The 12,908-nt window shown below is 40.7% G+C and overlaps 1 protein-coding gene across 20 annotated transcripts in view; it reads right to left on the bottom strand.

The window, feature by feature from the left end:
* Positions 1 to 4,789: 4,789 nt before the first annotated feature.
* GANC (glucosidase alpha, neutral C) overlaps positions 4,790 to 12,908 on the bottom strand; it is a 138,259-nt gene continuing 130,140 nt past the window's right edge. For 16 of the 20 annotated variants that reach the window (XM_054240555.2, XM_054240545.2, XM_054240546.2 and 13 more), the window contains 6 exons: positions 11,986 to 12,060; positions 9,625 to 9,738; positions 8,277 to 8,389; positions 7,000 to 7,103; positions 6,302 to 6,396; positions 4,790 to 5,357 (listed from right to left, as the gene is read on the bottom strand). In XM_054240555.2, the coding sequence (XP_054096530.1) occupies positions 5,181 to 5,357; positions 6,302 to 6,396; positions 7,000 to 7,103; positions 8,277 to 8,389; positions 9,625 to 9,738; positions 11,986 to 12,060 (678 nt within the window). In that variant the 3' untranslated portion in view covers positions 4,790 to 5,180. Of the gene's footprint in view, positions 5,358 to 5,395; positions 6,397 to 6,999; positions 7,104 to 8,276; positions 8,390 to 9,624; positions 9,739 to 11,985; positions 12,061 to 12,908 lie in introns of those variants that run through there. The other 4 variants (XM_078334053.1, XM_078334055.1, XM_054240550.2 and 1 more) reach the window with 3 other exon arrangements.

Genomic DNA, 12,908 nt, shown 5'->3' with positions numbered 1-12,908 from the left:
TAAACAAGAGTTAAGTCCCTATAGCACACAATATGTTTTGCTTAAAGTCACAGTTTACAAGAACCTATTAACGATGTTAAGTGAGAACTTAGGTACAGGTTATATGTTGACTCGTTCAGCCACACCACATTAGGTATCTGAGACAAAAGTTGGAATTGGATACTGAACCAGACTGCCTGTCAAGTCCTGGGATGCCACACCTAACAAGCTGGTTTCAGAGCTCTTAGATGAAAGCATAAGTGGCTCTGGGGAAGGGAAGTGCCCGCCTGACCTCCACCTTGTCTTCTACCCACAATACCTGCTCCAAAAAGGAAATGACCACATTTAAAGTATGGCAGAGTGGAGGCATGTCCTAGACTGCAGTCATGCCTGTTCCCATGCAACCTGTCTCAATGATCCCAGGTTAGTGGCTATGGAAGAAAGTAGGAAGTGACAGGTAAAATAGTGAGTACTATCAGCCTCCTGATCCCTGGGGTTACAGTTCTGAAGAACTCTATGTCTGGGCTTACAGGACCATCAGCCTAGCCTTCTGTGCCTCCAAGAAAATGCCCAGGACTCTTTAACTGGGGAGGCAGAATAGAGGACAGTGGTCTCTGGAGGCTGACCACTTTGGTTCAAAGTCTAGGTTGGCCCCTTACTGGCTGTGCCTGTGTAACTTTAGCTGAGTTATTTCTTCCATTCTGTCTCAGATTTCTCACCTATAAAATTGGTACAATTACAGTCATTCTGTTATTAGGTTTCTGTAATGATTAAATAATTTATGTCATGCATTTAACATAGTGCCAGGATTGTCTTAGGCACTCAATCAATGGTGTTTTTAGAGAAAACCTGAATTTAATATTACTTTGGAGTTAGATCAGGTTAAATGATACATTCATTTGCTGACACAAATCAGCATTCACTCAATGGGCATTAACTGAGTATCTGCTCTGTGGACAGCACAGAAATCGGTATAATCTGCCCAGGCTCATGTAGTATACAGCATCTCCAATCAGAGGCTGGCCTATCTTGCTGCACTAAAAAGATGGACCTCCACCTTCAAAGTCACCAATGGCACAGACAGCAAAGGTGGGGTTTCCTTCCCCGACTGTTGTAAGTTTGGGTCCCAAACCAGCATTCTATCCCACCCTGAAATTCACAGCACCGATCCACATTTTATTGTTTCTGTTTATTTAACTTCCTGTTTGCTCGTAAGACCGTCAAGCTGGGAACTGGGTTCCCATTTCCCTCTCAGGTTTAGGCATATAGAATGCCCTTAATAAATATGTGTTATATATCTGGTAAATAAAATTTTCCTACACAAAGAGAAATTTCTTACACTTTTGGCTTTGTCAGTGCAATCAAAGAATCTTGGCTGATCTGCTCCAGGCGGAGGAGCTGTTCTGGGCCACACACCCACTGAGCTTTCTTTCCTCAGCTGTCTCAGCCAGAACAGTCTGTGAATAACTAACAGCAGTGTGTGACAGTGGTGAGCCTCTTGTCAGAGTAGGCAGGTATATCAAACACAGAAAGGGCAAGGTGCCATTCGTTTTGCTCCATCAGTTGTTGTGGATAAAACATTCTCTCAGATGAACAGGTCCAAACTCAAAGTTTATTCAATGGCACAGCTGTGGAAACCAATGCTATCAGGAAGAAATCCAACTCGAGCCCATGAACAAAGGGCAGATAAAGAGTATATAAACAGCGGCACATTTCACTTCCCAGAAGCCCCTTCAAGGATAATTAGTTTTTATAACATACTTCACCCATGGTCATGTAATCTCTGTGGCTAGAATGGTTTCCGTTGCACAGCATTGCCAACTAATGGCTCTGTCTTTGCCACCAAGAAGCATTTCTTGGATTTCTAACACCATTGGAAGCAATGTCTTTGCTTATAATTATAATACCTCTCATTAATTAAGTGCCTACTGGGAGCTAGCCACTTCACAGAGACCCTCAAAAAACTTTTTATTTTAAAATAATTTTAGACTTACAAAAGAATTGCAAAGATAGAACTCCTCAGTGTCCTCCAGTCTCTGATAATTCCATAGTTTTTGTCTCTCATGACTTTGACACTTTTGAAGAGTACTTGTCAGGTGTTTTGTAGAATGACCCTAAATTTGGATTTCTCTGATATTTTTCATACGATTAGACTGAGGTTATGGATTTGAGGGAAGACTATCACAGATGTGACATGGCCATCTCCTCAAACTGTATTTGTGGGTACAGGTAATTGATAGGTTTTATTACAGGTATGTCAACTTTGATTACTTGCCTAAAGTGATGTTTATCCCTGGTAATGTTACTGTTTTTCCCTTTTTGTACACATAAAATATTTTAAATATGTAGAACAACTCCGCAAGTTTGACTAATTCCATTTTACAACTGAGGAAACTTGAAATATCTGCTGTATTTTTACAGTTAAGTATTGGAAAACTCACAGAATTTTAGAGATCAACTCTTTTTTCTTTTTTTTAGACAAGAGTCTCACTCAGTTGCCAGCTGAAGTGCAGTGGTATGATCTCAGCTCACTACAACTACAACCTCCGCCTCCCAGGTTCAAGTGATTCTCCTGCCTCAGCCTCCCGAGTAGCTGGGATTACAGGTGGGCACAACCAGGCCTGGCTAATTTTGTATTTTTAGTAGAGATGGGGTTTTGTCATCTCTACTAAAAAGTTTGGCCAGGCTGGTCTCAAACTCCTGACCTCAAGTGAACCACCTGCCTCGGCCTCCCAAAGTTTTGGGATTACAGGTGTGAGCCACTGAACTAGGCCTGGAGATCTCTTTAACAAAGCGCAGAGAGGTTAAATTCCATGGCCAAGATCACTTGGCTAGTTCACTGTAGAACCAAACTAGACTCAAGGTCTCTTCATTTCCATCGAAGTAAATGTATGAATAAGATTCAACTGATGTGAATTAGGCATGAGATCACCGTAGCATATAAGTAATTGGGCTCCCCTTCTCCTGGCTCTGACTAGAGAGCAATCGAATACCACTAGCCTGGCTGGAAACAACTGTCAAGAAGCAGCTGCTGCACTTTGGGTGGCCAAGGTGGGTGGATCACATGAGGTCAGCAGTTTGAGACCAGCCTGGCCAACATGGTGAAACTCCATCTCTACTAAAAATACAAATGAGCCAGGCCTGGTGGTACACACCTGTAATCCCAGTAACTTGGGAGGCTGAGGCAGGAGAATCGCTTGAACCTGGGAGGTACAGGTTGTAGTTGTAGTGAGCTGAGATCATGCCACTGCATTCCAGCCTGGGTGACAGAGTGAGACTCTGTCTTGAAAAAAATAAAGCAGCAGCTGTCTAATTCTGGCAAGTCTTGCTGTGGCACTAGAGCCTTTAGCAAGGCTGGTCATGAGACAAGCAGATCTGATATCAGATGCCAATGTCTCTGTTATTTCTCCTAGAATGCTAGCTATATGGCCTCTGTGGTCAGTGGCTAATATGATAGCCCGTTTCCAGTGGAGCTGCTGATGGCTTTCTATCTCCTGGCCTGAGAAGTTTTTTTAGTCTAGAGTAGCTCTCTGAGGGTTTGGCAGGTGGAAATCCTAAAAGCAGAGTGGAATGCTTGATATTGTCAGAGGAATCTCATTACTCAGGCTTATTAGGCAGAGTGGTTAATTAGCTGAAAACCATTCAGCTCCCAATGTTTTTGTGCTTTGACTGTGTTTCTGCTGCTTATCATTATGATGCCTTGACAGTGAAAGGTATGTGACAAAGTGAAGGAATTCTGCACACAGACCAAACTCCAGAATTGTATTTTCCTTAAAACAAAGAAAATTCTTCTATATGATCCTAACACAATGCTTAAAAGTAAAAAATTACCATGTAATCAAAAGATCCTATTCCAATGTTGCCAACTGTCCCAAGAGAGAAGGTAAGGCTGGGAGCAGTGGCTCATGCCTATAACTCCAGCACTTTAGGAGGCCAAGGTAGGAGGATTGTTTGGGCCCGGGAGTTCGAGACTAGCCTGGGCCCAAACAGGCTAAAAGATTTTTGATATTGTTGCCAGATTATACTTACATTTTTCTGTTGGGTAGTTTCTGTTTTTAAACTGATTTGTCAACTCATTCCTTGACATTTACGTCTTGAAGGAAAGACATATTATGTATTCATTTTAGAGCTTTTTTAGGAACTATGTTGAAATGAATAAAACTCCTTATATAAAATCCGGTTTCCTGTGAAATCATATTAAGAATTAGCCACAACAAAGTAATTTAATGCTTGTAGGACAACTCAGCCCTATATTGCTCTCTAGTACACAAATTCAGCAATGGGAGGTAGGTAAAGTGTGAGAAGCAGTAAGAGCAGAAAACCATTAAAAACACCCAGACTTTCTTTCTCTCCATTTGTCTGTAGCCAAATGTTGGGTCAAAACAGGGCAGTTCCTCATTAATTTACTCTACTAGTTACTGTTCCATTCCCCAAACAAGATTTTAAATGGACGAATAGACATGTTATAAATGTTGACCTAAAGATAGTTCTTACTGAACTTTAAATGATATTAAAAACTATCATTTATATTAGGGAGGAGCAGCCAGTCTTCTGGCAAGTTTTATTTTAGGTTGGCAAGAGACATCTGAAGACAGGAACTATGGTTCCAGCTAATATAAGGTTGCTCCTTTCTTCCCAATGGCAAAACTTACAGAAATATGAGCGAAGAATCTGTGTGGATCTCTGTGAGCTTACATATGGTGCAGAGCTCAAATCTCAACCCATACAATGAAATGTGTCCATGAGGAAATGCACAATATTGATTACCTTTGGGAAGAGTCTTGTGTCAGAAAAGTAAATCACATGGAAATACATTCAATTATAATTTTTTAATCAATTAAATCCACCAGCTAAGCAATCACAGCTGAACAGTTACTGAAAGTCAGGTATAATGGTGCTCTGTCAGACAGAAGAGAAATAGAACATGCTCTTGAGGAACAAACAATCTAGTAGGAAAACAGAGACATACTGGAAACATTAAGGCATGATCCCTGAGAATGCTAAGTAGAGCACAGTTATAAGTGGGACAGCATTTCAAGGAAGGGCAAAATCACTGCTAATGGGTGTGGGGATAGGAGTGTTGGGGTAGTTAGGCTTCATGGGAAAGTGGGATTTGAGTTGGGCCTAGAAGGATGGTAAGGATTGGGGGGGATATTACTGCCCAGGGATCAGAAGGTGCAGAGGGGGCCGTTGGCAAGCTGCTAGGTGGAGGAAGCCTGATGAGAAGAGGTGTGTGCTAAGGAGGGCTGAAGAGTTGAGGCTGCCAAAACAGATGATACAGCAGGCAGCAGGGAGCCACTGGGGTCTGTAGATCCATGGGCATCATGATGTGACTGGTATGTTGTAATGTTTTGCCTCATGCCAAGCCATATTAAAGCCTGGAACAAAAGGAAAACTCAGCAATACTAATCCTGTCTTTATTTTAAATTTTGATATTTTGTTCATCATGGGTATTTTTTGCATTAATTCTGATTTTTAAAAATAGTACACTGAAATATTACTTATTTTGATTACTGTATTTTTTGGCATCCCTTAAATTTTGCACCCAAGGCCAGGGCCTCACTTGCCTCATCCCAGTCCCAGCCATGAGTTCTACTTCTGAAGTTCAGTAGAAGTAGACATGGGTAGTTATTTCATTGTTATTAATTATAGCTTACTCACATTACAACTATTCTTTGGTTAGTAGATAGCACTTACTTAAAAAACAGCTTAAAAGACATGGATTTTAAGATTAGCCTGAGAAGCACAAAAGGAAAAAAATCCTTTGTGCTGCCAAGTTGATCTCTAGGGGAGAATAACTCCCACTGCTGCAGAGCATGCTGTACAAACCCAAGAGGGCTGCTTTGTCCAGTCCATGTAGATGAAAGATAACTGGGGGGAGTACCAGAGGCTGCTGTCCACTTGGAGACTGGCCTTGAGCAACTCAGCTGCTGCAGCCAAAGTGCCAATGTCACATGGCAAGCCCTGGCAAATGGTAGGCTTGGCCCACATTAAAACAGACCCATGCAGTCCTGCTCAAGGAATGGAAGCAATAGAAGACTCCTGAACACTAGAAATGTCTCAGGGGTATGTGTCCAGGAGAAAAGACGATGTTTGACACAAGGAATATTGCTACTACATCTTAACATGTAAAATCGGAAATTTTAAAACATGAAATCTATTGTTCATTAGTATAATGGTGATGAATGAAAGATTATTTTGACTCAGGGAAGACAAGCAGATTGCAGCACAAATCTCAAAAAAGGCAAGGGGAAAGGTTGAAAAGGGCAGGGAGGTCCTTGCTCACATCACCAAGGGCAGTTCTTTGTCATATGATGCGGACCTCCCAGTCAGTGGCAATGTTGAGTGAGAGCTTCTTCAGGCTCAGGGTAGATGTTTTGGCACAATACATAAAAGCCACAGGCTGATCTTTACCATCTAAACAGCAAGACAATAAAAGAGGGAAATTTTGATGAACCTCTAGAGGGGAAAAATATTTTCTTCAAATCTGAAATTTTTTCTCACTCGAGTATAAAACCTTATACCCCACTCCGAATTAATAGCATTTACTCATGAACTACCATGAAGTTTTAGAAACATGGAAAACTTCTTTGTTTTGAGCACAAGATTGGTTGAAAAGAAACCATAAGGGACAAATAAATTTGTCTAAGAACTTCAGGAAGCAAGGAAGGATGTAAGTCCCATCCTGCCCTTTCATAAACTCCAAACACATGGGTAGGATTCTCCAGGTCTTCAGATAGCTATAGTTTAAACAAATATTCAGAGAAGGTATAATACTATTTCAAGCCCCAAATAAGTTTCCTTAGAAAAACATTAAAAGTGAGCAGAAAGATCAACTAATGAAGAGAAGCAAGATGGCATCATTTATTCTAGAGACTAGTATATTTCACCTCTACCCTGAAGCACACAGTCCACTCAGACTAAGCATATTATGTTGGTTTGGGGACTAATCATCTCTTCACTCCAGATAATTCTGATTATAAAAACAAATGGTAAGGTCAGAATGGACTGCTTTCTCACCGGATGAGTGGGTAATCACAGAAGATGGCTCCTTCCTGAGGCCTAAGACCAAGATTTGCTCCACCACACACTTGCTGGGATAATGTCCCCTCTGGTCGGCAGAACTGGAATAGATACAAACAGTATTAAAAGGACAGTGACAGGGGTTTGAAGTGGCTGCCAGCTCAACATCTCCAGCCTTGTGATTTCCTCTCCCATCTGTCCCCTGGAGGCATGATCCATATAGGAGTCATATTTACTAGGATGAAGAGATAATAAAAGATGACTTGGCCAGGCATGGTGGCTGATGCCTGTAATCCCTGCACTTTGGGAGGCTGAGGTAGGCAGATCACTTGAGGTCAGGAGTTCAAGACCAGCCTGAGCAACATGGCAAACTCCTGTCTCTACCAAAAATATAAAAATTAGCCAGGAGTGGTAGTGCATGCCTGTAGTCCCAGCTACTTGGGAGGCTGAGATATGAGAATCCCCTGAACTTGGGAGGCAGAGGTTGCAGTAAGCTGAGATCACACCACTACCTGCCAGCCTGGGTGACAGAATTAGACTCCATCCCAGAAAAATAAAAAAAAAAAGACCACTCTATGTACCAAGGAACAGCTAACTGGTGCCAAATTAGGCTCTCTTTAACAAGTTATTTGAAGAAAAATCACTGAAGAACACAAAAGTTACAAATGTATCTGGAATGTTAGAATTAAATTGTAATAAATCAGATATTTAGTGAATTGGTGAATGGATGAATGAATGGAATTAGTGGGAGCTTAAATTAAGTCCTTTTTTATTTTTTAGAAAGCAGGGGAAAGGAAGGTAGAGAGTATAAGGGAGGATGGTTTATGGTAGAGTGGTTGAAAAACACTCCAGAAATGGGCCAAGAGCAGTGGCTCACACCCATAATCCCAGCATTTTGGGAGGCTGAGGTGGGTGGATCACCTAAGGTCAGTAGTTCAAGATTAGCCTGGCCGATATGGTGAAACCCCATCTCTATTAAAAATACAAAAATTAGCCGGGTGTGGTGGCACATGCCTGTAGTCTCTGCCACTCAGAAGGCTGAGACAGGAGAATTGCTTCAACCTGGGAGACGGAGGTTGAAGTGAGCCAAGATCCTGCCACTGCACTCCAGCCTGGGCGACATAGCAAGACTCTATATGAAAGAAAAACAAAAAAAAAAACAAACAAAAAAACTCCAGAAATGGTACCTTAAAACAACACCTGTGGATTTGAGGATGTCAAACAGATAGTGTGATTTATTTAAGAAAACAAACAGTTTCTTTAGCTGCCATTACCTATTGATCAAAACACTGGAACAGAATGAAAACTTCCTGTGCAAAAATTGTTGCTGGTGGAGGTACTGGAATGAATGGCCATCATCAAGATATAACTCACCCACTGAAGAACCCTGGAGAATGAATCACAGAGACAGAATGTTCTTATAGGATAGCTTTACAGGAAAAGAAGGTCAGCTCCTAAAGGGTTACAATAGAGTAAAAAGTTTGTGAAGAATTCAAGCTATATGAGGCAGTTGTACAAATATCTAATATATTCAATAGCCAATCATTCCTAAGTAGATAGTAAAACAATAGGAAAGTCACATAAGAGGAGCACAAAGAGTTAGGCTTTGTTGAAAGAATTAAAACTATAACGTATGTTCAGTGGTATAAGTCAATCCCTGAAAAATACTCTACCAAAAAGTGATGACAAGGCCAAGAAAATTCATAGAATGATACTGACATTAAAAAAATCAATATTTAATAGATGAGATCAACTGTCTTTAGAAGACCCTCCACTTAGAGAATGGTATCTGGTTCTTTTTTTTTTTTTAGTAGGAGGACCCCTATTACATGTCAAACAATGTCACAGCACTCCATGTGGCAATTTATTATTATTGACAATACTCGATATGCTATGGATCTCTAGTCTTTTGTATTTATTCTAGAGCCTCACATGGGTCTGGGGCCCATAGTTTGGCCCAAGAAGACATGCCTAAGTAAAAAGGAAGAAAAAATGTATAAGTGAATTATTTTATAATACTGATATCAACGCAAATAAGTATTAATATAGTTAAGAGTAAGGTTTGGTGTGTGTTTGGCCCCATATTATATTTGAACAAATGGACAGAAGAATCTGCTACAGGCCTCACTAGGCTCAAAAATCTTCTCAAAATGACACATGATTTCTAGATCCTCCCAGGCTTTGGTTTTAGTTGTTGGAGCTAACTGATGAGAAATCACTGGGTGGGACTGAGGTCTCTGAAATGGTGCATAGATATGGGTACCATTTAATGGAGACTGGGTTTTGACGCTAATTTATGTGGGAAGGCTGCCTATGGCCCAAAAAGCATTCATTCTATTAGTAATCAGTATTAAGCTAAAGAGCACCAACAGTCAAGTGCCCAAGAGGAACATTCTGTCATTCCCAGATCTCAGAGTTCCCTTAAGAACAATTCCAGGAAAAGCAGACAAGCTGAACAATGATTCAGAACAGAAATGATTCAAAACCTTGATTTCTAGATAAATGTCAGGAGCACCTATCTCATAGATGGAGCTCACCACTTTTATGTGGTGTCCCACACTCAAAAGGCTACCACTGGAAAGAGAGAGTAGAAACAAAAACGGTAACAGATTTTCCAAATACCTTAGTGCTTAGAGCAACCCGGAGTCCATAGGAAGATTCAGTCATCCAGCCTGTGGATTTTCCTACAGTTGTCTTTATTGGTACCACACTTCCACCTCGCTGAAACACTGGTATCTATAACACAGCAGCATGCTCAGGGAAGCAGTATTCATATAAGAAAATTTCAAGGTAGAATTTAAAAATATTTCATTTTATAAGTTTCATACTCTTTACAAGTACAGATTCATAGGTAAAATAAATTTTGGGGCACAGAGATGGCAAATATGGGGGTCCTGGTATTAAAAGGAAAGAGCACTAACACTGAAGAATGGTCCATTTTTTAATTGTTAGGGAAACTTCCCATCCTTCATTGGTTTGTTATCTATGTCTGTCTTTGCTGTTTTTTCCTCTTAAGTGATGAATTCTTTTCTACCTATCCTATAAATGGCCTTTCCTATTTTGTATTTTAAATTTTCTATCAGTATACTATACATGCTTATTTCTAGAGCCCCGCTAAAGAATGAAGTTTCCTGTCTTTGCAAGTGGGCCCAGAAGTATGTTTGTATGTGTACATGTGTAACTGATAGTGGATTTTTGGTTTGGGCAGATGACTTTTGTCCTCACTCACTGCAGCCTGTCCCCTTCATGCTCCCTGTTTCTATGGCTCACCTGGATGACTGACTCCATTCTGAGGGTAAATCTGTGAAACTGCTTCTGTTATATTAGAGATCACCAAGGGTACTTTAAGAGACCCTAACAACAGGCCCATAACTATGGGTCTTCTGAAATGGCACTCTAGGCAGCAATGCCTGGGTAGGTTTCCCACCTCCTGTAAGGAAGCTGCCTGTGTCACAGGAGGGCTTCTACTTTGCTTTGATTCAAGAATGAGCATACAGGAGAGTACAAGAACACACTTGAAGTTGAGATTGAGGACAGAGTAGTTCAGATGTCCAACCTCTGCTTAACTCGCCTAGGCAGCGAGAAGTAAAGCACTTCCATCTCCCCACACATGCCTCTCCTTCACTGGCCAATCTCTCCTTTCTTTTTTCTTTTTATTCCCAAAGAACAAGGCCATAAGTTAGAGTGAAATGAGTTCTAGAATGGGAGTCCAGCCCAAGGAAATGCTCTTGGGGGCTTGTCTCAGTTCTGCCACAAGTTTGCTGTGTCCCCTGGACAAATAATTAACTTCTCTGAATCTCAGGTTTATTCTTTATCTATGTGAGGGATTATAGTAGATGATTGTTAAAGTTCTCTTCTAGATCTTAAAGTTGATAGCTGAAATTATTTTTTTAAATAATGGGGTTCATATTACTGCTGATGGTTTACAAAATAATATCAGTATCTACTTATTAATCCTTGTACTGTGGTAATGTGGCAGTGGTTGTCATTCAGATGTAGGAAGAAAGTTCCCTTCAGAAACTCAAGACAGCCTGGATGGACCACTTTGATTTTAACTCCATAACTGATGCATTTCCTTGGGCCCAGGGTTACAACTGAAAACTCCTGTTTTTTGCCTTAGCCCTGTAGACCAGATGGCACATGTTGTGACTACCATGTTTTCTATGTTTTTAGTGTGTTTGTTCTTTTTAGACACACAAATGTAAACATACAGGGAAGAGCTGTGTTTGTCCCTGATGTCTCACTCTGTGAAATCAGAGTAGATGTGATTTTTAACTTTTTTTCCTCGCATTTTACAGCTTTGACAGAATTCATATACTATATAAATCACCAACTTAAAGTGTACAGTTAAACAATTTTCAGCACATTCAGAGTCATGCAACCATCACCACAACAATTTTTAAAGTATTTTCATCACCTCAAAAAGAAACCCTGGACCACTTAACAGTCATTCCCATGTCTCCCTAACCCCCTGCCCCAGCACTAGGTATCCCTGGACCTACCTTCTGTTTCTATATGTGCTATTGTACAGAATGCTAGCATCCTTGTTTTTTTCTATAGAGGAACACATTATAGACTTAATGTTTGTATCTCTCCAAATTCATATGCTATCCCCAAGCCCCAGATATTTGTAGATTGGGCCTTTATGATGTTAACTAAGGTGAAAAATATGGTCATAAGGGTGGGTTCCTGAAATGACAGGAACAGTGTCCTTGTAAGAAGAGAACTGAGATAGTGCCCTCTCTTTATCTCTCTCTGCCATGTGGGGGCACAGCAAGAAGGTAGCAGTCTATAGGCCAGGAAAAGGTCCCTCACCAGGAAAAGATTCAGCTGGCACCTTGATCTGGAACTTCCACCCTCCAAAACTTTGAGAAAAGCAGCTCCTGTTGTATAAAATCACCCATTCTGTGGTATTTTGTCATGGCAGCCCTAGCTGACCAATAGAGCACAATAGGTAAAAACAGTAGTCTGAAAATAACTTACAGTGTCCAAGGCTACTGGAATCTTTACAGTACACCCTCCTTCCCAATAAGCAAATGTCTTACAGTCGTACCAGACCTAGAAAGTAAGGGGGCCCAGTAAAAAGGATTACATCAGCAACTCTGTTTACCATTCATTACTCAGCGAAGCATCACTTACCTGAATTTCAAATAACCAGAAAGCTGAAATAAGTGTAACTTAGAAAATATATTAGGTAGAAGTTAGGAAGAACATGTGCTTTTAAGAAGATCTCAAAGGACTGTGGCTGATTAATTTAACTAAAAGGCCATTTGTTTGTCTATTCATCCAAAAGCTACTTATTGAAAAATCTACTATGTGCCCAGCACTGTGCCAGGTGCTGAGTATACATGACTAAAGAGAAATGACATGGTTCCTGTCCTCATGGATTTTTATTTTATTTTTGAGACATAGTCTCTCTCTCTATTGCCCAGGCTGGCGTGATCTCAGCTCACTGCAACCTCCACATCCTGGGTTCAAGCGATTCTCCCTGCCTCAGCTTTCCAAGTAGCTGGGATTACAGGTGCCCACCACCATGCCCTGCTAATTTTTGTATTTTTAGTAGAGATGAGGTTTCGCCACATTGGCCAGGCCGGTTTCAAACTCCTGACCTCAAGTGATCCGCCCACCTTGGCCTCCCAAAGTGCTGGAATTACAGGCGTGAACCACTGCACCCAGCTATCCTCATGAATTTTAAAGTCCACTTGGTTATAAAAACTTAATGCTTCTAGTATGAAAGAGGTGATGGAGAAGACGAAAAAAAAAAAACAACAAGACAAGCATATTGCAGGCAAATAAATTACAAAAGAGGCAGGAGAAAAGGAAGCACCAGAGAAGGAAACATACCTGGGAGGAAAACAAATGGAAACTTGAATTACTACTACAATACCATTTTTTTTTAAAGTACA

This window comes from Callithrix jacchus, chromosome 8, assembly GCF_049354715.1.
Source record: "Callithrix jacchus isolate 240 chromosome 8, calJac240_pri, whole genome shotgun sequence".
Classification (NCBI taxonomy): Eukaryota; Metazoa; Chordata; class Mammalia; order Primates; family Cebidae; genus Callithrix; species Callithrix jacchus.
This window is presented reverse-complemented; position numbering and strand designations above follow the sequence as displayed.